Source organism: Trachurus trachurus (genome assembly GCF_905171665.1).
Source record: "Trachurus trachurus genome assembly, chromosome: 10".
Classification (NCBI taxonomy): Eukaryota; Metazoa; Chordata; class Actinopteri; order Carangiformes; family Carangidae; genus Trachurus; species Trachurus trachurus.
The window spans coordinates 9,190,235-9,217,350 of NC_139894.1; the positions used below are offsets into that span (position 1 = coordinate 9,190,235).

Sequence of the window (27,116 nt, forward strand, 5' to 3'; positions counted from 1 at the left end):
TGTTTTTTTTTTGTTAGTTTGTACAGCCTTTTAAAAATATTATAAATAGTCTGCATTAAAATCTATATTTTTGTCTAATTGTATTCATTTCCAACTGTGTTTGTCTTCCAATCAGAAAGTGCTCATCATTCAAAGCAACATCTTAGTAGCCTGTAGAAAAGTATTTATTTACTTTGAGCCAACTGTTCCGTGTGTCCATGCATTTTGTATTCACTGTATATTTTATTGTTGCTATTTTATTCACCACTTACGTCACAGTGAGAGAAAATGATGCATGAGGCTTTTAAAAAAGAAAATTTCTACACAGTCATTTAACAGCAGATATCTCAGCCGGCCGCCCACCCTGACTCTGGTGCTTCTTGAGGTTTCTGTCTCTTAAAACTAAGTTTTTCCTCAACACTGTGGCCAAGTGCTCGGTCAGGAGGGGAGCTGAGAGCTGTCGGCTCTGGGTAATCAGTGTTATAAAGCACACGGTCGAGATCTGCCCTGAGATCCCCTCTGTTGTGATTTGGTCCCATTGACTTCACTTTGTTTGTTTGTTTGTTTTATCTCGGCATGCAACGTCTTTGTTGGGGTCATGGTTTTTCATCGTGTGTTTTCTTTCTGTCTTTCTTTGCTGTCATCACTACGACTACTGCTGCTGCTGCTGCCACTAATACCACTGCTCTTACTTCATCATCCGCTGTCACGCTCGTGTGTAATGATGATAAATAGATCAGAAACCTCAGTGTAGTCGACAAATCCAAGAACATATCAGACCAGACGTTGTTCCAACATCCTCTTGACACCATGGTGGTTCCCAGCAAGCTGCACTGTTTCATTTCAGCTCCTTGTGCTGTGATATAAAGTATTAATACACTTATTAAAAGAGTCAATGGTTGTGATAAAGTTGTGGGGGAGAAAATGTCTGTAACTGAAGCAGCAGAAGTTTATTTTTAGGCTTTTAAACTTTATTCCCTCGGTTTATGGAGCAAAATTTTGAAATGTTTTTGATATTTTGGAGGTTATTTTCTCAGATTTCTATAATCTCCCCAAAGAAAGGTGTTGTTTTCACAGCCTGTGCAGGTCTTCTCCTTATAAATAAACTGATCATCATGCGTAAAATTGCTTTCAATGTTCCTTTAAACTCTAATTTTATGGTATATTGCTATCCAACAATAAATAAGTGACCTTACCGCTATAATTTCTTAAATTTCTCAATTAACACAGGACAACAAAATAATGAATAATGTTGTGATTATTATCAGAATAATGTGGCTGAAAAAAGATAATATTTAATTTAATCAAACAAATTATGGATTAAGGATGACGTAATGGGATCAAATGAGTTAATAATAATATTTCATACTGACCTGACTGAGATGGAAAAGGACTGACCTTCACTCTGACCCTTATTCATAACACGCTGGCCACATGTTGTTATGAGGAGAACACAGAAGAGGTCTGGCTTTCCAGAAACTGTATGTAGGCTACAGTAAGCACATTTGTAATCCTGTAAAAACACAACTCAGCCGTGTGTTTCAAAAATACTTTGAGAATCACAGTGTTTCCCCTGTGGATTTCACAGTCATGAAGGGCGACCAGTCGACTGTGGTTTTTCAGCCTGAACAAGGAGTGAGACGGGCGGCAGCAGCAGCAGTGGCAGCAGCAGCAGCAGTCGTGTTTTGACAGTAAATGACATGACGTGAAACTGCATTTAATGGGACAAAGGTATACTCCAGCTTGGACTGTGTTTTGTTTGGCGGCTGTGTTTTTTTTTTTTTTTCACTGACCTTGAGGCATGATTTGAGTGATATTCGCAGAGACAAAACTTGTTTCATGTCTCAAACAGAGCAGATTTCTGTTGACAGGGCTAATTGTTAAGTGTGTGGTTGCTGATCCCGAGGCCAGAGAACCACTTTTGGTTCTTCCACTAAAAATGTGTGTAACTTATTCACAACCACAGACTTTTTTTTTCTCTCTCTCTCTCTCTCTCTACATTGACACTGCTCCCTGGTCATACTGTACCCCATTGTGCACGGTTTCAATGTGCTCACATTTTCTAATAATAGAATATAAACTACTTGGCAAGCAGGACTGCATTTAAAGATTCCTCCTCCTTTGAAAAAGGGGCTGGGCTTTGCAAAAGGGAATTCTATGTTTCATTTTGAAGTTATTGGTCCAGTTCCAAGACCATCTAGCCTCCAATGATCAAAGGTCGAGTCAGAGAAAAGCCTGGCGGGAGGCTTATGCAAAAATGTCGTCTCCTTATTGCGAATCGGCCCGACGCGTTGGAAACCATCGGTGCTCGTTTAAATGTCAATATATCCAGATGCAGTTTGGCTCTGCTTGGTCAAGTTTGAAGTATGTGGATGGGGAAGAAGAAGATGAAGAAGAAAAAAGGAAAAGCTTCTCGTTGGCATAAATAGATTTTGAAGGGTTTCAAAAGTTGCATTGATTAAATTCCTTGACCATGTAGCCTACAAGGCTGATTTTTAACTTCCAGACCCTCTGCAGACCAAACACCTGCCAAAAGTGATGCACAAGTCAAAACTTTGGCAGCTTTCTTCACTTTGGCCTCGGAGCTTTAAAAGCTTTTATAATTGTTGTTGCCGGGGACGAATTTAATTCATATCATTGTGTGCAGGATTTCTTTTCTGTCATCGTTCTTGCACAGAGGAGAGATAGTAAGCAGCCCCACGGAGATGAAGGCAAGATGGAGGAACATAAAACATCCCGCAGTCATCTTAGCTTCTTCTCCCACTGCACCCCCTCTCCACCCTCCACTGTCTCCCCAGACAAGCGGGATCTTCAGCGCTGATCTATTATGTTAATGGTGAATCTCTGGGTCACACATCAAGCACTATGTTTCCACCTTTTAAAAGCAGGCCAGACGTCCACAATCCCCATGACGGAGCGGGGGGAACTTCTGGATCTGTTGGAGGTGACTACACCGGAGCAGAGTGAAGGGATGATGGCGGGGGGGAGGAGGAGGAGAAGGATGGAAGAGGTGGATGAGGATGAGGAGGAGGAGGAGGAGGAGGGGGGTTGATAGCATTGCAAGGAATTTAAACAAAAGTATTTTTTTCTCTCTCAAAGCTGCCATCTTTCAGTCTGACGGTTACTGTAAACATCATTCCAGCACACAGCATTATAAAGACATGCTACTCCACATTCCTTCGGCGCTTTTAAAAGATGGAAAAAATTGTCTAAAATATTCTGTGTTTACTGTGTCTGGAAAACGGAGCATTTACATCAAAGTGTGTCGTGTTTTAAGTGCTCAAAGGTTAGAAGAAGAAAGAAAAAAAAAAGGTTACAACTCAGATCCAGAGTCCTTGTGAAGTTTATACACTTGTGCGCGTTGTCACTTCTGCGCCACCGACTACAGCTGGAATTAATGTGCCTTTAGTTTTTGACATGTACAAAGATAAATTATTGCTTCTTTTTTTTCTCTTCCTTTGCCAGAAATACTTATGTATAATTATGCAACAATATCAAGTGTTTAAAAAAAAAAGAGCACCAACTGTGAAATCTCAATTGCCCTTCCACTGAGATATAAAAAGCCTTCAGGGATGTTGCAACAGACCTTTCTCAATTTAAAAACCACTGACCTTAAAAGCAGTCTTCACGCTTTGGGTTTGTATATAAAAATGCATACCTTGGCAGTATGCGGAGAAGGGAATGTACTCTATGTCCAACCAAACGCTGCTACCTGCAGCATTTCTCTTTTAAGGCAGTGTGATGCTCAACGTCATCAAATTCCAGCCTGAACCAGGACATTAAAGGTTATTTTATACTTTTTTCTTTTTCTTGAACCACACAGTGCAATAATAAAAGACATATATAAATATATTTTTTTAAAATAAAGTCCTCATTTTATTAACAGAGGCCAAATAAAACTCATCACATTTTATTTACAAAGGGAGGCAATAAATATCTTAATAATAGTCATAAAATTATTTTTGCTTACATTTGTTTTAAAAAACAAACCAAAAAAAAATCATAAATGTGTCATGTTGTTAGTAGCGACTCATACAAAAACCTGCCTGCAGACAGGTGAATACATACTACTGGTGAGAAGAAGAAGAAGAGGCCGGAGTTGGTCGTCAGTGAGAGGAGGAGGAGGAGGAGGAGGAGGAGGAGGAGGAATGGTAGAAGCACAGACTTTTTCCCTTTAGGATTCAGACACAAACTCTACCAACATGTTGCTGAAACAAAACAAAACAAAAAAGAAAGAGAAGAAAGAAACGCTCCCTGAATCCTGGACAAGTTGGGTCACCTGGGTTTTTTTTTTTTTTTTTGGGGGGGGGGGGGGGGGGGTGTCATGTGGAGTTATGAATGATCAGCTACAGTGTTGGATCACTGAGCTGACAAAACAAACACAGGGCGAAAAGCATCTTTGAGACTTAAAGATAAAGAAAAAGAGAGGAAGAAGAAGAGGAAGAAGAAGGAGAAGAGGTTGAAGCTCAGTGTCGACTGAAAGGTTCTTGAGATGAACTGAACCCAGGCAGTCAGGAGACGACAGGTAAAGACAGACATGAGGAACAAGGAGGTAGAGGACGTCTTCATCACCCATCAGCCCCAAAACAAAAAAAAACAAAAAATCAGCTTATAGCTCAAAGACGAATCGAGAGGCGTCGCTCTCTGGAAGAACAACTGTGATGAAGAGCTGCTGGAAAAGGGAGAGCAAAACAAAAAAAAAGGAAAGAAACAGGGGGATTAACATTAACATCCATCGCTCACAATGAAGTGATGAAGAAGAAGACGAAGAAGAAGAAGCTGGAAGACTCTGTGGAATTATGAATCACATCATCAGCTGTTATTTTTTTGTTTATATTGGATTTTTTTTTTCTTTTTTTTGTGTGTGCGACTGTTTAAACAAGACTCTAAAGCCACGGCTGGTGCCTGACTAGTCAAAGCATGTCGTGTTTTAGCTGAATCACAAGCTGCATGGAAATGTCAAGGAAATCACACACACACACACACACACGTGCACACACACACACACACACACACACACAGTACTCAGAGGGTTCAGCGCATTCCTGGAGCCACGAGTGAAGCTGAGGTTGAGAGACATATGGAAAAAAAGAGAAAGAAAGAAAGAAAGAGAGAAAGAGCGAGAGGGAAAGAAAGAAAGAAAGAGAGAGACCTGTAAAATATTGCACTCAAAGCTACACAGTTATCCCGGCAGCACAGTGTCACCTGCGACTGCCACCTCTCTCCGCTCCGTCTCCATGGTGTCTGATTCCAGTGGAAAGTATGGGATCCGCGTTGTCAGGGGCAACACAAACAAAAACCGACAGGTATTCCAATAAATCTCTAGTTGGCTGATTTTTATAACATTGCGTCCGCTCCTTTTTTTTTTTTTTTTTTTGCTCCAGCCCCCACACTGTCAAAAAAAAGAAAAAGTATGCCTTCAGCTTCGCAGTTCAGCAGCAGCAGCAGCAGCAGCCGAGGACGATGACGACGGCAGCAGCGGCGGCGGCGACGGCGACAATGATGACGGTGGTGGTGGTGGTGGCGGCGTCAGGAGCTCTTTCAGAAGTCCTTTAGTTTATCCAGTATAAATAACATGACAGACACGTTAGCACAATGACATCAACCCAGAAGAATCCAAGAGTTAGGAAATATTCAGTCATCCTGAAATACAAAAATAAAACATCTTTGACTTTTTTTTTTGTTCTTTTTGTCTGTCTTTCTTTCTTTTACAGAAGTGAAGTCTTTAAGGTGATTCTTTTAAGACAAAGAAGCTTGAGATTTTCAGATACAGTTTGTTTGTTGTTGTAATCGTTTTCTTTTTCTTTCTTTCCCTCCCCATTTTTGAGGAAAACTTTTTTTTTTTTTTTTTTAGTGCTGTCCCATTGGTCCCATCATCAGTTCCTCTTGGGGTTGGGTTTTAACCGCCGAGCCCTTCGTGTCCGCTTAGTTACTGGGGTGAAACGAAACTCCTCCAGCAGGTCCACCCTGCCCTTTGGCTGGCGTTTCATGAAGTGGACTTCCTGTTGCCTCTGCGTGGTCCGCGAGCCTTTCTTGGGCCGCCCCCTCCTGTTGAAGCCCAGGTACCATCCTTTGTACTTGGCCGACACCAGAGCTGTGTAGTTGTTCTCCAGGAATTCCTCGACAAAAACGCACTCCTGCTTCCTTCCATCAGGCTGAGAGAGAGAGAGAGAGGAGTGTGGGGGTAAAACAGGTTGTTAATTAATTATTAACGAAGCAGCATGGTCTCTTGTTTAACTAACAGCCTGCCCTGGCTTATTTCCATTACATCAGCGCGTTGTCGCTCAGAGAAGTTTGCTTTGCTGTTGGCGACTTTAGCATATTAGCTAGCCTACATGATGGTACATATAAGTTTGTAACTTTGGAAAGGTTAGCTACAAACATACAATTAGGTAAACTGAACATCATTGAAGGATTAGATTAGTTAAGCTCGATCAACCCTAAATTTTCAGCGAAACGAAATGAAACCTGAAAGTGGCCCATCACTTTACCTGCAAACATTTTGGGTACTAAACTTGTTCCTTATCCAGGTTAAAGAAGTTCTTTATCACTGGGCCAAATATCTTGCTACTGTTAGCACATGGTTAGCTTAGCTCTTGCATAAAGACCAATGGAAATAGCTATTGTAGTCTGACTCACTCTGAAGTTGTAGTTTTAGAGGAGGGTTATAGTATATGCCAGACTGCTGGTTGCTACTGGTCAAGCTAGCCGTTTCCTGCTGTTTCCAGCCCTTATGCTAAGCTAAGTCAGCTACTTCCTGACTGTATAGCTACATAAGTAGCAGATTAATAAGTGGTATCAATATTACCATTTAGCATTTAACATTAAAAAGTGAGGCCTGTTCCTCAAAATGCTAAGTGGTTACTTTAAGTTATATTAACACTAGATATTTATTGGTTTCACGTGTATTGATAAAAATTATTGTGCAAAGTTAATCAACTGTTTGGGAAATCAAATGATTTAATGTCAAATACTGACGGAGTAGCAGCTGTGCTTTGATATACTAAAAGTCTGAAATTAAAACTCTGGAAATATTGTTTATTATTTCAGTACTCTATGAGGACAACTCTACTGTCAACTGCTTTCATTAGGTTGTTTCAGTCTTTGCAGTTTAAGGATGATGCAGACAAACAGGACTCTGTTGCTATAGAAATAATAACTAATAAGCCAAATCATTTTGTTGAAAACTCACTTTAAACATCTTGTTTCCAACACCAGAAAATTAAACTCCTTCTGTCCAAATGTCTGTGATTTACAGCGCAATTTATTTTCTATCATGATTCAAGTTGAAAAGCAACGACAATCAATAATTTCAAAGTCATTTTATCTTGTTTTTGTTACTAAATAATCCTGCAGTGTTTTTTTTTTTTTTTAAACAAATGAGGCCCCTGCAACTAAAACTCAAAATGCATGCTCCTAACAGATGACCATGATGAGAGAGTGAAAACTTGTGTGAATTGCTGCAGCCCCACCAACGCTGACAGCATGAGTTATTAATGGGAGAAAATCACACGTGTGCCTCTGCAGAACAGTGTGCGTTTTCAAAATATTAACTTGTTTTCCATATCGACGCCGAACGTCCACAGAGTCACATGCAGTCACATCCTGCGCTTGTGGCCACCTGGTGTGACTAAGTGATATAATTGCAATGGCATTCCTCCTAAGTGACCATTAGTCTCTCAATGCATTGTGGTGATTGCAGTCCGTAATTGACTGATCGAGTGTCAAAGGAGTAGGCCGATTACGTAATGGAAGAATGGCTGTGAGTTATCAAAGGGGTTTTGTTAGGGTGTACAAAAACAGCAGGAGAAAGCAGATCTGACGCTGCGTTCAATTCAGCTTGGAATGAAGAGCTCCCTTTAAATATTTATTTGATATTAAGAAAATGATAGTCTGGTCTCATCACTTTAAGTATCAAACTTCTACCTTAAACCTCTGTCTTTTTTTCCTTTTAATAATAACCAGAAAAAAAAACAACGCTCACCCTTCCAACTATTTTGCCTTTCTCCGTCATGCAGATGTAATGCTCGCTCTCTTTTCCTTTTATTCGGATGTGGCTCCCGAAAGTTTCTGTCTCCACCACAAGAAGAGCTGGAGAAAAAAAAGGAAAGAAAAAGTAGACTGTTAATGGCACGTAGTATAAATCTTTTCACTCACATAAATATGGCTTAAGGATGTCCATACATTTAAACAAAACTGAACAGAAATTCCCAACATGGTCAAGATCTAAAAAAAAAATGATGTAACTGAATTTCCAGTACTGGGAAAAAGCTTTTAAACTGAACTAACCCAGAACTTCTTAAAAAAAACTTAAAATATTTAACACAAGTACATTGTGCTAAATGAAACTGTTCATTATTTCACATGATATTTCATGATACATTGCCAAATTTCATCATTCACCAACACAACGCTGTCATCCACCAGTATTAGTTGCACAGGAGATGAAATCCCCTCTAATTCCATGAAGGATTATGGGAAATAATTGATTTTCTTAATTGAAAATCAGCAAATTGACATGTGAATGTGGCAAAATATGATGTTTTAGTCAGTTTTCTTCATTAAAAAAAAATAAAAAATTGTTTAATTCTGGGTCGCCAGAGCAGGTCAAAGAAGTCAAACATCATTTCATTTTAAGATATCATATTATAAATGCATCAAATTAACATCAACCACCATCACTTTGTCCTGACACAGCAGTAATCCACTCTAAAGACATATCCCGGCGGCTCTTCTCATCCCCCCCCTCCCCACCTCTCCTCCCCTCTCCTCCCCTCTCCTCCCCGACCTGAACGTTAACCCCTGCGAGGTCACCTTTGTCTCTGCTCGCCCCTCGACCAGCAAAGAGATCTGCCAAACATTTGTGGAGCGGTTATGTGCCCCTCAGGATTAGGTTTCAAGTTCCCTTTAGTCTGTGCTCACTCAATCAAAAAGTTAAGATGATCCATTTGTTTAACACACAGGGCCATTCAGTAGCGCTCAAGGGAGCAGGGGAAGAATAGACCAAGGGGATGGGACGGGCTTGGGGGCAAGAAGTAACTCCCCTCCTCCTCCTCCTCCTCCTCCTCCTCCTCCTCCCCCCACAGACAACCCTCAAATCCAACCATGGGAGGAAAGTGAAGAGGAAACCTGTCTTAAAGGTGAAGCTGAGGGAAGAGAGGAGTTATTCCTTCTCTTTCTGCAAAAAAAGAAAAAAAAAATCCAAACACATTTATCGCTAGAAAGATCTGTCCAAACTTTTTTTTTTCTGTGGACCTCAAGATGGAGGCTCGTCCAACGGGCTCATGAAGTGACTGATGTTTTAAAAAGATAATTCTACTCTCCAAGTCAAATCAGGAGTCATCTGACAAAACTTTGGCCTTTTTCACTCTGAGTGGGTTTTCTTTTGCAGAAAAGGCCCAAAAACATTCAACCTCAGGTATGAAGCTTCCACGCAGAGCATCTGATAAAACAACATCTCCCTCTGTCCATGACCCTGCATGGACCAGAAAACCCCATCTCCTCTTCTCTTCAGACTTAAAACCACTGATGGTTTGATCTTTGACAACCAACCAGTCTGGCAGCTGCAGGCTTCAGCAAAAAAAACTTAATTAAATCCTTGAGTCACTGCTCCATTCAAACACAAACACTAAGAAGAACCACGCTGTCATCAATACCGCTAACAAGTGGCATTTAGTTTACAAAGGAGGGAATGTGGTGGCTTTTTATTTACAGTGTGAAGCACTTGAAAACCATAATCCACATAATCCTTGACCTTAAAAAAATACGTAAATGGATGAAGACTTCTCTTTGATAATCTCTTGGAAGACGTTTGAGTGCAGGGATCTTAAAGGGTTGGTCTGTGGTGACGATGTAATATCATTAAAAATGTGAATTTATGTGATAAAAACACAAAACTGAAGCTAAAAATAATCAGAGCAACTTCTGGATATCTTTTAAACTGACCACAGACAAGATGTCCGCTTTTTTTTAACGCACACTTCAGTTTAACTTAACTTATAAAACTCAATGTCTCAGTGTTTTTCCTTTATGTGCATTGGTGCAACGTGAACAGTGTGGGGCCGTGAGAGGGGGGGGGGGGGTATTTATCGACCTCATTGTGGGGTCACCTGTCAGAAACACTGAAAACAACTTTTATGTCTTTAAAAGCCTCTGCTGTGACCCACCGTCAGCTCTAAGTGGACAACAGACATCAGACACGACGGATTGTTCTGGAAAAGGATTGTTCTAGTCTCTTAAAAATAATGAATATGCGATGCTAATACCCTAAGAAGAATTACAATGCCCCACCCCCCCCCCTCACTTTAGCTGCACAGATATGGACTTGAGGAGATAAATTTTCCTCTGCGCTTGGTTTTTTTAAGGGACTTCCTCGTGGAGCTGCAGTGAATGAGTGGATTAGAGCGAGGAGAGCGTTATTAGTGAGTGCAAAGGAGTTCACAGGTGCCAGGTACTGCAGCTGGATGGGGAGGAGGAGGAGGAGGAGGAAGAGGAGACGGGAGGAGGGGCGGAGGGTGGAATTGGCAAGGCCTCATGGGAAAAATTGGATCTGCTTCCACTCAAGCTCTAACAAGCAGTGAGGAAACTTCGCCTCGGCGCATCTGTGACTGAACACACTCACTCAGAGGCATTCAAGAGCAGCAATTTTAGAGCTGTGAGTCAGCTGTTATAAGCAAAATATCTGCAGGAGATCACAACACAAAGTGTTTTTTTTGTTTTTTTCCCCTTCTCGTGTTTGTGCCACTACATCAAAGACGGCGTCAGTGACCATCGGTTTACTCATCTGCCACATCTAAATTCAACAAATACTTTGCGTTATCTTCATGCTTAGTGCTTGATATTTACAAGACGATTTGGTTCCCACTGGTTAGACTGTACCAATTCATAATCACTATGGTGGCAGATATGTGGCATTAAAAGACAATAATGTGAGATTGATCCAGATTTGTGTGGACAGTCACAGTCCTGTTTGTCAGGCTCAATAAAGTTGAGTAATACCACAACCTTACAAGCTCATAACCCCCAAACTCCACAAAAAAAAGCCACAAGTGAAGTATTTGGTCCATATTCGTTATTCTGACAAAATAATTTCACATTGCAGGGCCTATAAATCTATCAGGATGAAAAAAAATAGACTTGCTCTGGATACGCTAAACGCTGCAGTAAACATCCACTGCAAGCTCAGCAATTTCCACACATCTGCATCTTCCCCAACCAGTAGTTGGTGGCTTCCATAAGTCACCATCCACTCCTGCCCAAGCCAAACACACAGAGCATGGAAAACCACCTCCAGACAAAGAGGTAGTAAACAGAGTAAAACCTTCGAGGGAAGCACCGGGCGCTCGGGCCGGTAGCTGGTGGAGACTCCTCATCCTGTTTTTTTTTGACAAGACTAATAGCTTAAGTGTCAGGTGAGATGCACAGGAGTTCTCCCATACCATACTTGCCCCCATCATCTCCGTTGGCGTTGATCTTCTTCCCCAAGATCTGGACGTGCTTCCCAGTTGTCCTGCTGTACAGCTGGTAGATCCGGACCTGCTTCCGGCTCAGGTCGTCCGGGTTCCTCGTGTGGTTCTCGATGTAAAACCTGAAATCAGCAGGACTCTGTTGGGATTCCTGCACGGAGGCGTGAGACGGGAGGAAGCAGAGAGAGAGAGAGACAGAAGAGTGAGAGATTGTCAGGACACAGGTGTTGATAGTAATGTGTGCTGTTGCTTTTATGGGGTTGTGTCAAAAAAATTGCGCTTCAGGGGCTAAAAACCCAAGACAACAACCTGGAAATTACGACCGTGGCATTTTAGTGTTTCTTTCCTCTTTTTTTTGCAACGAACTGGCACTTTATATTTTATTTTATGTGCGTTGCATTTACAAGCTCCCAGATCTCCAACACAAAGATGTGTTAATGAAGCATAAATCCCCAACAGAACAAGTGTAAAGTCTCCGGGTGCAGCCTTCTTCTGTTGCTTTCTATAAGAGAGGCAGCAGTATGGTATATATACTATGTGCCCCGGGCGATATTGAGAAACCTCTGCTCCCATTTCCACAAGCAAGCAAGCCACTAGCAATTATACACCCGAAGCATCCAGACCTGTTGCACTATCATCAAACAAATATCTGCCTGCAGGCGAAGCAGGGTCCATAAATTAGGAAACGCAGCAGGCGGAAGTCAAGACCAGAGATGGCATGAGGCACCTTGGCTTGAGCCACAAAAAAAAAAAAAAACACTTGCGTTGAGGGAATTCTTTGATTAAACTTCATCAACCTGCCTTTCTGAAACGAGTCATCTTTAAACCTGACGTCAAAACCGGCGCTGCAAATCGTGGATTTCATCGGCATGTCAGAAAAGCAACCGTGTGTGTGTGTGTGTGTGGGGGGGGGGAACGTATACTTTCAGAAGCCTTGGAATCTCAGTTCACGCCAAGATCCCATTTCCCCAGCTGTATGGTGTGGTAATTGCACAGTAATGGCTTTTTATGTGGCTGCTCTCAGGTGGCTAATTATATACACATTACATACCCCGAGTCCTTGTTATTCTAACTTCACCAAATTAATGACATGTAGCGAACATGATGGGAAATTGTGGCCACAGTAGAAGAAAACTTCATCTCAAAGAGGGGAAAAATAAACTTTTTTTGCAAAAAAAAGAAGAACCTGACGCTAAACCCTGACGTACGGCTCCTCTGAACCAGGTGTCAGTCATACAAGCTGTGACCCAGTTCAGGTACCAAACACGAAACGCTGTCCTGTATGCATCCAAACTCATGCGTCCTTCAAGCATCGACTCGTCAAAACGCCCCAATAGATTGTCAAGATACAGCGTTAGGCAGCAATTTTGCTGGATTAGGAAAGACTTGTTGCCTTGTTAGATGACGTATTCGGTCTAGAAATGTGGACCTCGGAGGATCCAGCCCCTGAACTGGGACACACAGCTTCTGTATCTTGACATTTAGAAAACACACCCCGTAATGTTACTTTTGGCAGCGGGGCAGTGTAGAAAATGAGGGGCTGGATATCAAAATGCATTACCTACTGATGCAACAAATTCACAGTGTTAACATCAAGGCATCACAACCTGCTGGGAGCTCGACTCCACCTGCTTTAATGGTATTTTATTATTTGGGAAATCAACTTTCTGACCAATATTTCATGAGTGTAGAAGAATATGAGCTTCTCTTTTTCTTTTTAATGGTGTCAAAATCAACTGCGGCCTGTTGGCTCAAGTTTTCCTCCCATGATTCCTCCAGTACCGTCGCTCTGCATCAAACAACCACACAGCCATAACAAGTGTGTTTTTCCACTACAACACATTATGACAACAAAATGCATCAAGCCTAGACCTCTCTGGAGCACTATTGTCGCTCCCTCAACAATTTTGTCAATCCCAAACTCTACCAGGACCAGGATTGAACCGAGAGATAGACCGTTTACTGCACGACGAGGCACGTTGGAGTCGAGATCAGAGGGCTGATAGCTCACTGCAATTGATGTAACTCTAGACGAGCGTTTGTCGTGTCCAACAGACGTCTGTGACATATTTGTTTGCTGCACAGTCTGAGTTTGGTGTTGAGATTGGAGCAGCACCACAACAACAAAAAACTGGAGATGTTATTCTAGCAGAAAGAAGCTGCATCGCTGCTTCACAGTTAAACATGTGTGCAACAGCAGTGTGTGTTCACCCCAAACAGAAATTATGTGTCCACTTAAAAAAGTCAAACACTGGCATCATCATGTTGTCAGTTCGCTCAAAACGAACCTCAAAGCTGACGAGCAAACACACACATACACACACACAACAAAACAAAACAAGGCCTCACTGGGCTGCTGAGGGATTTATCCCAAATCTCTCCCATCTCTAAACAAACATAAAAGTGTGTTTGGTAGACAGTTGCATTTTGCGTCGAGGGGGGAGAAGGCAAGCCTAAGCACATGGTTGAGGTGAGCGCACAAGCGACAAAAAGTTTTTTATCACGCCGTCTCCTCTCTTCAAAGACATAGCATGAAAACGGATACGGCTGCAACTTCAAAAACGTCTGGTGCTCATCTTCGCCGAGGAAGCTTAGTCGTCGCATCCATCTAAGATACACCTTTTTATCTGCTTGACATGACACACACACACACACACACACACACACACACACAAGCAAGACGGAGGGTCAGACAAACACACAAATTGGGGAAACGCGCACATGTTGGCAGGGGGATTCACAGTTAACATCCAAACTGTGGTTACTTCCTTTTTGTGTTTTTGTCCTTGTGAAAATCACAACCACAGAGATGGGAGCTGACAGGCAGATAAAGGGCAGTTCCTGCATTTATGTTTAGCTGGATTACACTGCATATGCAAAAGCCTTTATCTTATTATCTATAATAATAATAATAATAATAAAACCACCAGAAACAAAAACAAATCACATATTATAATGAGCAACAACAGGAAATACCACCTCATACATATTGTGCGTGAGCTTCGCCCTGTCGTACATGTGAGGAGTGGTCAGTCGACACTATAGCTTTGTTTGTGCCAGCTCTGTTGGAATAATCCGAGCACGTATAGACTTATATAACTTCTCAACATTTGGGATTTTTTTTAAAAATTCTTATTTGTCTCTGAAATTGCATTTAATTCTGGGGAATCCCATAGATGCACTTGAGTTTGTGTTGAGGCTGAGGCCTGTTATTTCAGTTGCGCAACTTGATCAAATGTATTTTTATTTTTATTTATTTATTTTTACAGAGTTTACACAGAGTTTTATTTGGCTCAAAAAAAAAAAGTCAAACCCCAAACTCCCCATCTTGGTATGATTCAGTGTTCTCTGACAAAAAAAATAAAACAATCTTATTTTGTGACCTGTTAAAGACATAATTACATAAAAACTACTACAATTAAAATGTTACCAACTGTGAGAGACAAATAGCTGAGGAATGACGCCTTAACAACATCTCAGATCATAACGCAGGGAATTAATTTAAAAACAACAACAAGCACGTGCAGCTATAATATTATGATCCCACCACATCATCATCATCATCATAAGCCGGTCAGATAGTATATATGTAGCTTTACGGGAGAAGGAGCGTGCATGCTATCCCTGCATCTTCTCGCTCAGTCAATTAGGTGAGTGGATGCCTGCAAATCATTACTGTTCAAAGTGAGACGCAACTAATAAAAAAAAAAAAAAAACACTGAGGCAACAAGCGCCAAACGAGCCCATCTGTTCAAAGCAAAAAACTCCTCACCCCGGGGATCAGAATATCTGTTACACAACTCTGCTGTAAAACACTGAAGCTGCTACTTCAACTCTGCAGAAGACTTTTTTTTTTGTCTCTGTTTATTTGTTGATATCTGGAGATGAACCCGGATACCAAACAGCAGATTGTCGTTTTTTTTATTTTTTTTTATTATGACTAATATTATTATCTTTCTTTATTATTATGCTTCTTCTTGATCTTAATCACAACGTGGTGTTAGTCTGTCTGCATTAGTAATTTTATTGGAAGCTCATTGCGATAATTAGACTATTTTTATTTCCTGTATCATGTCTCAGCAACGCCGCTGTATGATTAATGCTGGGAGCTGTCCTCTCTAACTAACAGTCTGATAACACCCAAAGTAGTTTTTTTTTTTTTTTAATGATATCATGTTGTTTAACAGTGGGTTTCTGACTCTTTGCACTCATTTTCAATTATTTCTGGTCTGTATTTTCGGGGGTAAAAAAGCAAGGAGCGACTTTTTCTTTCCTCAGGAGCCGAATTTAAGTGGATTTAATTAAACCAACCAAGCAGTTTAAAAAACTTTAAGGGGACCACCCTGAAAATAACCTGTAGCTTCAACATCATCAGCGTGAAAAGCTGCACACACAGACATGCAAAACACATTTACACACATATAAAAAAAAAAAAGTTGAATGACGGCGTAAACATACCTGTAGCTGGAAATAGAGCACCAGAAAATGTAAACACCTAAGTGGAGAGAGAAGACGAGAAGAAGGGAGGAGGGGAGTGAATCACACAGGCAATTACATGAAGTATAAACGCAGCCTGTTACCTGAATGACAGCAATGCGCAAATATGAAGCTTTTAGCGACTTCTATTGGTAAGAATGCACGAAGGTTTAATGTGCAAAGCAAAAAAAAGAAAAAAGAAAAAAAAGAGGAAGAAACGGAGATGTGGGACACTTACAGGTATATGAACCTCGAAGGCAGCAGAGACATCTTGACTTGCAGAAATACACCTGAAATACACCTGCTTCCACAGATTTAGGGCCCCGGGAAAGGTTGGCGAGATCGCCCCCCTCTCTCTCTCTTTCCCTCTCTCTCTCTCACTCTCTCGCTTTCGCTCCCCTCGCGCGTCCTTTACGCACACACCTCCGGGGGTAAGTAGGAGACTGAATCCCAGTATGAGGGTAGATCGCCGGAGAGCAGTGGCAGAGTCACGGAGTGCAACATTTAGGTGCTTCCTTGTTGGGGGGGTAGTGCGCGCGTGCGCGTGTGTATATGTGTGTCTGTGTTTGAATTATCCAGAAGATTATTTCTTTCTCTCGGCTCAGTCTCCTCGGATCCGCAAAATCCCGCAACGTCTCCGTAAATCGGTGCCAAGCGCGCAAAGGATTCAGTGTCCGACCTCTCCAAAAAAAAAAAAATCTCGTTTCCAAAACAACAACAAAATATCCTCCGCGTCTTGCACACCTTCAGCCTCAGCCGAGCTGATGTCCCAAAATCCCAAAATCCTGCTGCTGCTGCTCCAGAGATCACAACCAGCTCCCCGGCTCCGTCCGTACCTGCGGGGGATTCACACACCTTGCATGGGTCATTTTATTCTACCAAGTGCTGCGGTGGAGGAAAAAAGATAAGGAATAATAGATCAGCGGTGGATGATCAAACGTCCTTCCACCTCTAAAAAATGAGAAAAGTCGCTAAAAAGAAGAAAAAAAAATTGTGGGGGAAACAAAGTTATCCAGAGCGCAAAGTTGTGTGTTTTTGTGTAGAAATCGCAGCGGCGGCAGCAGCGGGTCCCTGGAGAGGCTTTTTCGAGGGGCTGATGATGGCGCAGCAGTGCCTGTCAGTGGTGTTTGTGCGTCTGTGGCTTGAGATTTGGGCACAGAGAGGCTTTTTTGTTGTTGGTGGGTGGAAACATGTCAGCGGTTTGCACCTGATAGGGTAATCTTGGAGAGACCCATCAGCTTGGAGAGGGTTTTTTCCTCTCGGTGGGCAAAGCGCGCGGCGCAGAGAGCTCAAGTAGAACAAGCAGATGAAGAAGAAGTAGGAGAAGAAGGAGGAGGAGAAGAGCGGGTTTCATTTGTTTTTGTTTTGTCACTTTTTTTCACACTGGGAGAGGATTTAATGGTTTTGCAGATATGGACATGGAGACCTGCGTCTTCCTGCAGACATGGGATGATCTGAATTATGTGTTTATTTATTCACGTTTTCATTTCATTTTTAACTTTTACTTTCGGGTTATGACAGAATCTATGCCTGATTATCATTATCTTTTAGTATTATTATCATAATTGCATCGTTGTCTTCAGTGATAAATAAAGCGAGCTGCTGCTGCTGCTGCTGCAGTGCTGTGGCTGCTACAGAAACTGCTTCCCTCTCTGTGCCTGTTTAACTGCTGCTGGTTTGTGGATTGGCCCCGGCTCCTCCAGACACCATTCAAATGCAGGTTGTTGTCGACCTCGTTCTTTTTTCTTTTTTTTTTCAATAATGTGCTATAACTTATCCCGCATTTAAATGAAAGAGAGGTGTGAATGTGTTTACGAGCGCTTCAGAGCTGGCAGCAGTAAAGTGAGCCCACATCCCTGCTGCCATTATAAAAAAAAAAGAGAAGAGGAAAGAAAAAGAAAAGAAAACCTTTGTGGTTCGTCTTTATTGTCCCATTAAAACTGGATCCTCGGGATTCCTACCCCATTGATATTCAAAATGATCCTAAATGATTACATACATAACTTCCCCACGTTGGGGATTCAAAGGGCCTCCTGTGGGGAGCTTAGTGGGGAGTGTTTAAAGAAGAGCTGCAGCTCCCTGATCAGCAAACACACACAAAATAAACAGAAATCAATTCTATTACAAGGAAAAAAACATTCATTTACGGCTTTTAGGCCTATTTAGTGTTTTCTGGTTTACAGGGGGGTGGGGGGGACAACCCTACACATCACACAGCCCTTTATCTCCTCTCTGTGTGTACACATGTGGATAGAGTGGGTTGATGTGGGTTTTACCTAGTGATTCATGGCTGTCTGCCTAACAAGAAGGCTTGATCCTGTCAACCACAGTGCACTTTAATAATCCCTGTAACACCACTGATGTATAATGTCATTTAAAGCATGACTAATTTAGCCTTGTCTGCCCCTAAGGGAGGGAAATCACAGCAAAACGTATGCAGCAAATAGTAATTATCCACAAAAGATGATATGACGAATTTCTTCACAGAGCAGCGCAGGGTCGAGATGAGGGCTCATGTTATAGCTGCTGCTCAGATTTCTCTAGAAGTCAAAAAATATAATAAATAATAATAATAAAGGCGCCTGACAAAGCTGATTTGAAAAAGAAAGAAAAAAAAGAAAGCGGGGATGATAAACAGCAATTACCACGGCCGAGTGTGACAGAGCCAGAACTGTGGAGTCACTCATCGCCTCTTAAGCACATGTTTGTCACAAACCTCTCGGAGCATGGCCGTAAATCCACAACTGAGAGAGGAGAGAGGAGAGAGCAGCAGCAGCAGCAGCAGCCGGGATGTGGCCACCTATGAGTCACCAGGAGGAGGAAACACATCGCTGCTCGGGGGCAAAGAGGACGGGCCCTGCTTTTTTTCCCCCTTCCTTTTCTTTTAAGGGGCCTTTTATCATTTTATAGGAATATAGGAAACAACAAGACAATGTTTCTGAAGAGTCTTCCACACAACTGTCTGAACCACATGTCGAGTTCAGAGGGAAAGTTGCAACAGAGTATGTGATGCCAAACAAGGCAAAGTGTCAGCACCAAGCAATATAATGACCTAAATATCCTTATTACCTGTCCTGTACTCATGCATCTGTTTCATTTTGATGCTGTTAAAGCTTCTGCATCATCTCCCACAACCTGAGCACAGGTGGAGAATAAAGTGTAGGGTATATAAACAGAACATCTCCTCTGAAGGCCTCAGTAAAAAACTTCTGTATCGTCTAAATTATCCCTCATCATCATCGTTTCCTGGCCTCGCTTTGTTTGTCCTTGAGATTTTCTTCTTTCCACTTCCCGCAAACAAGGAGAGTAGTTCCAATGAAAACTGTTGACAGTGTGTTCTGCAGATTGTCCAGAGTCGCTGTTTTTTATTGTTGAATTTATTAAATGTCATTTTGCAAATGCTTTTAAAGCTCCACGAAAGGAAGCTCCAAGTCTGTGTTTTGTTCTGGTTGTTTGGCAGAAACTCAAAACCTGAGCAGCTAAAATCAAAACAACCTGCAAGGCGAAGAAGAAGTAAAGTTTGAGGTGGCTTTTCTTTTTTTTTTTTTTGCATTTGAGTGTGTGTGATTTAGGTGAATTGATCCTTTAGATATAGGTGGCAAAAATACATTTTCACACCATCAGTCAAACGAGCTGTTGCGGCTTACAAATTGCCTGCTGACACTGTTTCGAAAAAAAAAAGTTAAAAAATTGCCTGATAAAACAGCGAGAATTAATCAAATGCAGGCTGCCGCTGGTCAAGCAGAACAAGAGCGAGCTTTATGAATGGGGAGAGCTGTTTCAGTCCAGTTTCTGAGGCTGGGAGGAGGAGGAGGAGGAGGAGGAGGAGGGTGGGGTGCAGAGGGGTGGAGGAGGAGGGAGGTAGTGGTGGTGGGGGGGCACTCAAGAGTTGGGATAAGGTTACCCACAGAGATTAGCTGACAAGAGTGAGGGAGTGAGAAAAACAAGCAAGCAAGTTAAAGGTCTTAGTTTACCTGGCTGGCTTTTACTTGGCAGCCAATGAAAGTGCTTTAAAAATAAATAAATAAATAAATAACCACAGATTCAAAACGGCGACTTCTCTGCCGACACATTCTGTTTCAGCCTTTGATGAGAGCAAATTTAACTTTTTTTTCTTTCTTTTTTGTCTTTATTAATGCACATTTAAACACACATTACAAGTACGGCTGCAACTACGATTATTTTCATTATCGATTAATCTGTCGATTATATAAACAATTAATCGATTAGTTGTTTGGTCAATTAAATGTTAAAAAATGTTGAAAAATGTCAATCAGTGTTTGTCAAACCACAAGACGACGTCCTCAAATGTCTTGTTTTGTCCACAAACCAAAGACATACTCAGTTTGTTGTCATAAAGTCAAAAACAAACCTGAAATATTCACATTTAAGAAGCTGAAATCAGAGAATTTTGACTCTTTTTTTTCTTAAAAAACGACTCAAAACGAATATTCGATTATCAAAATAGTTGCCGATTAATTTAATAATCGATTATTGTTCGATTAATCAATTAATTGTTGCAGCTCTAATTACAAGACAGTTACACAGACAGACACGTACAAAACCGTATGGGACGAAGGGCGGTTACAGAACAAACAAACACACAAACTGGGACAGAACAAACCAGAGATTGGAGGGTGGGATTATGAGAGGGGGTGTTGAGCAGGTATATTGGAAATAAAACAGAGAATAAGGAGGTTGATAAAGTAAAGAAGAAGGAATAAGAAAGAGCGGCAAATTTTACTTTTAGGTGCCAAACGACGACTTCCAATCTGACTCTTTTTTTTGTTTTGTTCAAGCCTTTGAATTTGAACCTCGGCGGCTCTGTACTCTGTGTCTTGTCCATGGCCGCCGCCGCTGCTGCTGCCGCCGCCACTGTCGACAACAGGGACTGTGGGAATGTCAGCGAGGATATCTCATTGAAGCTAAAGGAGGAGGCATCTGAAGGCGGGCAAAAGCAGCTCAAGCGGTTCAAAGGACCCTAGCAGGCATTTAAAGGCTCGACAAAGGAACTTGGCAGATCAGTAAGTGAAGCCCAGTGTACTACATTAGTGTCAGGACCCCCTCCGCGTCCCTCCCACTTTGCACTTTCATCTCTGACACGGACATATTGACTTAAAGGAAAGGAGGGGTGCCAGGGGGCAGCGAAGGAGGGAGGGAGGGACGGAGGGGTGGTGGGGTAGTTGTGTTTTGGTGGTGGTGGGTGGTGGTGGGGGGTGTGCATGCATGTGTCCCATTCAATTCCCAAGGTGAGGCGACTGATGCAGAGGGTGAGTGACCACCGACTCAAATCAACCACCCAGAAGCCAAGAAGTCACAGGCCGACAAGCGCGTGAGACCTGAACAGGACGTCCCCTCTTCCTCTCATCTCCCTGGAATCACCCTCACTCCATTAGTATACGCCGACCCCACCCCCCACCACACACTCACATCCCCTTTTTCACACATACCGGCCGACCCCCCCTCCCCTCCCCTCCCTTCTGAAGGCTACCGAAGTCCAACATTGGGGTCGGGTCGTAACGGGGTCGCGACACCTTGACATTGTGGAAGGTGACAGAGAGAGGAGCCAGAGAGAGAGAGAGAGAGAGAGAGAGGGGCAGTTACCACGGAGACCTTTCAAGTATCACCTGAAGGAGAGGGGAGGAGGAAAGAGAGAGGAGGAAAAGGAAAAAAAAAAAAAAAAAGCGGGAAGTGTTTTAGTAATTTGTCCCCCGTCACACGTTGTTTGCATGGAGTCATTAAGGGCCATTTAGGTTTTTGCCTTCAAGGGAAGAGGCCAGAGAGTTTGGGCGCGGGTAGCCTAGTCTTTTTTTTTTTTTGGAGTGGGGGCTAGGGGGGCAATGTGGGAGTGAAGGGTGAAAATTAAAGCATCGCTCTTCAACAAATCATCTCTGAGCACCAAGAACATATTAATGTTTCCATTAACTTCAGTCGCCTGTTTGACATTAATGATGATTTTGCTCCATCTCCGTCCAGCAGGGAGTCTGAAGTTGTCCAAAAACATAAACAAAAAAAAAAAAGGAAGGGGGGGCTGTCTTGTTGCTATTGCTCACACACATGCAATAACTTTATGTGACTACATGCATTTTGAAGACATCGAATTCTTTGGCCGTTGCTCAGTGGAGAAGAAACTGCCAAAATGTGTCACACGGCTACAATTGAATAACAATCGGCCCGACAGACCCCATGTGCTCGAGGTTCTTGGCCCGTGTTTGACAGATAAATGTCAACTCCCTTGGACGAGCAGAGGTAATCAGAAAGTCTTGTTTCACCTCTCAGGCTTCTGCTGAACAATATGAGAGCCGTAATGACATAATAAGCCTTCAGAGCTGGGCGGACTGGTGGTGAAAGTTTGGAAAGTGAAATGATGTAAGTGTTTTTTTGTCAGCTCTTTAAGTTTTTTTTCTTTTCCTCCCTGAATTGAACGGCATCATAATTGTTTTTTTTTTGTTGTTTTTCTTTGGGATGGTCCATAATTACCAAATTATGGGGGTTGGTTGTTTGTAATGTGGCATAAAATTACAGCGAGAGTCACAACACTGTCCAAAAACTTTGACTCATTCACACAAAAATGTGATTATTTGGCAGTTACTGAAACACACCGAAATGCCTCGCTGCACTTAAACACATCTTCACCTTCCTTGATGGACGGCAGTTTATAGATCTCATTAGCCACACAAAGGGCCCAAAGTAAATTTAAAAAAAAAAAGAAAAAAGAAAAAATCAGTTTGGAAACAGCTTTGAAAAGGTGGCGCTGCAGAATCAAAAGGAAGCCCACCAAGCGTGTGACCCGTGCTCACCCAACATTATTTGATGAGGACTTTGATTTCGAGCCATTACCTTCATGTTAGGGGTGAGAAGTACTAAGTGAGTGTTCAAAGCCCTGAAACCTGTCAGGCTAATGTTTATCTGATTACCGCGCTGTCTGAGAGCCACTTCCTCAGGTGCAAGTGGCCGGTTGTGTACTTGAGGTTGGTCTCGTCGTCGTGTGGGGGATTTGGGGAATTAGTCAAAACTGCACTGGTTTGTTAAGAATAATAAATTCAAGATCCAATTATTCTACATTCTCCCTTCTAGTTATAACAAAATATGTTTTATTTAAAAAAAAGATTTGTCTGATGCTGGTGTTTTAAATAAAAAAAACGTGTTGCCAAAAGCAACATCATGGCAAGAGGCAACTGGGGGACAGAGCAGGAAAGTCCACTTTTCACTATCCAGCTCGACCACCTACCTACGACTGCACATGCAGAATAATGAAGCACTTTCTGCACCAGGAAAAACATCAGCGGGGAACATAATCCAGCTTCCTTACTGCGCGTAATTAGGAAAACAAATGATTAAGCTATAAAGGCAAAAGTGAAAAATTTGCCTTTTTCATTTACAGGACTGATACTGATTCTTTATGTCACTTTTTTTTATTGTGCAGGCTCAAAGTAATAATCAGGGCTTAACGTTGACCCTAACCCAAGTTTTTAGCTTTGCACCTCTGGGACAGAGCAACAACGGACGGAGATCCAGAGCTATGTTAGTCATCAGTCGGCTATAAAAACCCCTGATCCTCTCCTTTCCAATTTAAGTTCAAGAGTAAGTTGTGCCGGAGTGCAGCTGCTGCCGGCCAGTCCCTCTTTTCCCAGTCACGAAAGGTCCCCTCGGTTTGGAGTGGAGTCCCTCCTTGATCTGTCTCTGCTCTGCTAAGCTAGCCTGAACCTGCACTTCCACTCATCCTAATCGCTGAGCCCAATCCATTCCCCTGTCTAGCACCTCTTCAGAGGCCGCTCGCCCCCTTTGTTCTGACAATACACAAACGACCATTCAAATGGAGGGACTCTGTAATCAGTGAAATACTAGCCTCTGGGCTTTGTAGAATAGAAAAAAAAGGGAGGGAGAGAGGGAGCGACATAGAAAGAGAGGAGAGAGAGAAAATCCATCCATGACCAATCAACTCTAACTACCTGTCTGGCTTTTTAGCTGCAGATGTTATTTGGAAAGGAGGGGAAAAAATGTGCCCATTCCAGATGTAAGATGTACAAAGGGAAGGCACGGCTGGTACCTCCACCCACCGAGAAGAAGGCTGGACCCTTCCACACCCATCCCAGCTTTGATATGGCTGATGTTGTTTTGGGTTTTTTTTGCTCTTGCCTACGCTGGTGCCTTCAAACAAGTATGTGATGCATTGCATCAGCTTTCACTAAATTTAGACAGTATGAAAGATAAAATGAACCATGATTGATGCCGTCTGACTGTCGAGCGCGCTGAGATCTCACAGGATCGTTTGGCTCCGACCTTCACACGGGAGTGTTTCTGGATTATTTATGCAGGTAAAAGAGTATATAAATATTCATGTAGAGAGGAGATTTATACTGAGTACAATCCATCTCTGCAAAATACAAGAAAATCCACAATGATGTCTTTGACTGTACAAATGACTTCCTATCTGGGTCAAAGGTCTGAAGAAGACAAATGAAAACACATTCAAGAAGTTTTTTTTTTTTTTTTTTCTGCTGCTGCTGCTGTTTTCTAAAGCAGAAAATGACGTCGATATTACCTGGAAGTGTCTTTTGAGCAGCTTGAGTGCATGCATTTGTAAAATCTAAGCAGACTGTTGGAGTAGTTCGGTGGAGTAATTCACTCAGTTGTGTTTGTGTATTTGGCTCATTTGGTTTCATGGTGCACAACAAAACACGAGCTACGGCTTGTAAACAAAACCAATGGTTGTTTATTGTTCAGCGCTCGGTCACCTGTCAGGTTACACAGTGGGCGTCGCCTAACAGGTAACAGCTCACAGTGCTGGATTTTACCTCCTGCGTCAGGTATAGCCAAGTGATCTGTGAATACAATACCACCACTCTTACTCTGTCTATGTGAATTTACTGCCACACTATGAGACGTTTATGTGCTTATATTTCACTGTATCATTGTCCATTATGAGGTAGAAGCTGTTGATATTATGACTGTTAATTAAGATTAAGATTAAGATTAAGATGTACTTTATCGTCCCTTGGGGGAAATTTGTTGTGGGCAAATAGTGCAAAAAGACTGCATCAGTTAAACACTCACACTGGCAGTACTGACACATTAAAATGTCAAAAAGTAAGTTTATGGTGATTAATATGTTTGTGACATTAATGTTTTGTTCATGAGACATCTGAAAGTGAGCAGACTGGATTATCTGATTGACTGTCAGTCAGTACATCCGGTTTAAGCCCAGTGCATCATGGGTAAAAGTGTGTTGTAGGTGAAGAAATGTATTATTAGGTCAAGTCAAATGAAGAGTGAGATGTTTTTATTGTGCTCAGGTCTCTCTAATCTTGTGAAAACATTTTTCTATTTGAATCATAATTGTCTGTAGCTGTAGCTTGACCTACATCTGTGTCTGTGGTCCAATTATTACTCTTGTTGTCGTGATTTATCATTTTAAACATATTAAAGGAACTTGTCTTACTTTGAATGTAATATAATCATTACATTTTCACATTTAGGACATTTAGGGTTAGTAAAATAGTTATGGTATGGTTAAGGTTAGACTCCAGGAAATGCGTTTAAGTCAATGGTGAAGTTATGGAGATGCAACTGTGTGTATTATATATATACATATATATGTGTGTATTAGGTTTTTAACATTACAAGAGGCATGTGGAGAGGTCATGTCCTCCCTCTTTCTCCTACTTTTTCTCACAGGTAAGAAGACAGTTCATGTAAAAGTAAATTTCAGAATGAAAGCCTCCAGCTCAGAGATTATGCTGGGGAAACTGGAAACGGTGTCATGTGAGACAAGGTGCAAGGTGCATGAAGGCCTCCGAGAGCTCGGGGGCTGAAGTCATCACAGATATCAGCGTTTTGACAAATTACCTTGTTGAACTGCACAGATTTGAGTGAGACATGTCTGTCAGACGTCTGGTGAAAGTGCTGCTCCAGGCCGTTGTTGGACAGATGAGTGTGAAACAGATAAATGTGCATTCAGCGGAGTGAAGCTGCGATGTGGTGATAAAGTTAAAACCCCTGTCTGTGGTCACCAGGTTGCTTCAGACATTAAGATAACTACTCACCACTTCCTCATGGACATCTGGAGATCCAATGACATCTGTTAGTATATAGAGTCTCTCAGATTGTAGACAAACCCTGCAAATAAATAATATCTGTTACACATCTGGAATCAGTGGTTTATTTGGATTATTATTATATTATTATCGGCATTTCTTACCTTGAATGGATGTTTTTATATACATAAAAACTGAACAGTGTGGCTCATTCATCCAGCCTCCACTCCTCATCCCCACCTGGTCTAAGTCCAGCACAGTAACCCAGTCATCTCCTACCATCACAGTCTGAAAAAAGGACAACACAACTACAGATTTAACAGCATTCAATAATCAACTGTTATTTATTTTCATATTATAAGATCAGGGAGACTCTGATCCAGCTGGTGGGATTTAACTGGATCATTTGGGCAGATAATCAATTCAGTCCAACCTTGCATTGAAAAAGCCCCAGGTGATACTTGGTATATGCCCCAATCTAAGATGTAGCCTACTTACAAGGCAGTATTTACTGAAGACTTATACAAGGCTCTTATACCGTTAAATTCTTAAATAAATACCCATTTCTTTGATTTGTGATCTTGGTGTTTTAATATAGTCATCGTTTGGATGTGTTTTAGCTGTGTGTATTGCATGGCTCATTACACTTCTTACACGGTAAGCAGACTGTCCTTAACGGCTGATCCAAGTGCTCAACACTTCACCCATTCATGCAGGACTTTCCTATTTCAAGGTTCAGGATCTTACCCATGGGCACTTCAACATGTGGACTGGAGGAGTTGAGGATTGAACCACTAACCGTCTCATTAGTGGACGACTGGTTCTACCTCCTCAGTCGCCTGCATGAACAAAGACAAAATCTGAGGTGGTTACAAGTCGACTGGACCTCATGGTCCTCCGGTGATCATGACGAGCTTTGTGATGGGGCAGATATGTTCAGGTTGGAAAAGCAAACATTGCATTGTGTAATATAGAAGTTGGCAACCCATGTGAAATTTTTGGAATACCAGCTCATCTTCTGAAAAGAGCTGAGCTGCATAATGACTCGTTCTCTTACTCATACTCCTTCTAATCTAGTTCAACCATTACTGAAAAGCAGACAGGAATAGCTAAATATCTAATTGTTCAATACACCTCCATACAGCTGTTGTCAGTGCTC

At 41.9% G+C, this 27,116-nt stretch overlaps 1 protein-coding gene across 1 annotated transcript; it reads right to left on the bottom strand.

The window, feature by feature from the left end:
* Positions 1–5,855: 5,855 nt before the first annotated feature.
* On the bottom strand, positions 5,856–16,190 carry fgf24 (fibroblast growth factor 24; the record flags this gene model as incomplete). Its single annotated transcript, XM_083980358.1, has 5 exons — positions 5,856–6,134; positions 7,964–8,070; positions 11,418–11,595; positions 15,903–15,939; positions 16,159–16,190. The coding sequence occupies 5 exons, from the start codon at positions 16,188–16,190 to the stop codon at positions 5,856–5,858; spliced, it is 633 nt and encodes a 210-aa protein (XP_083836484.1).
* Between the last annotated feature and the right edge of the window lie 10,926 nt (positions 16,191–27,116).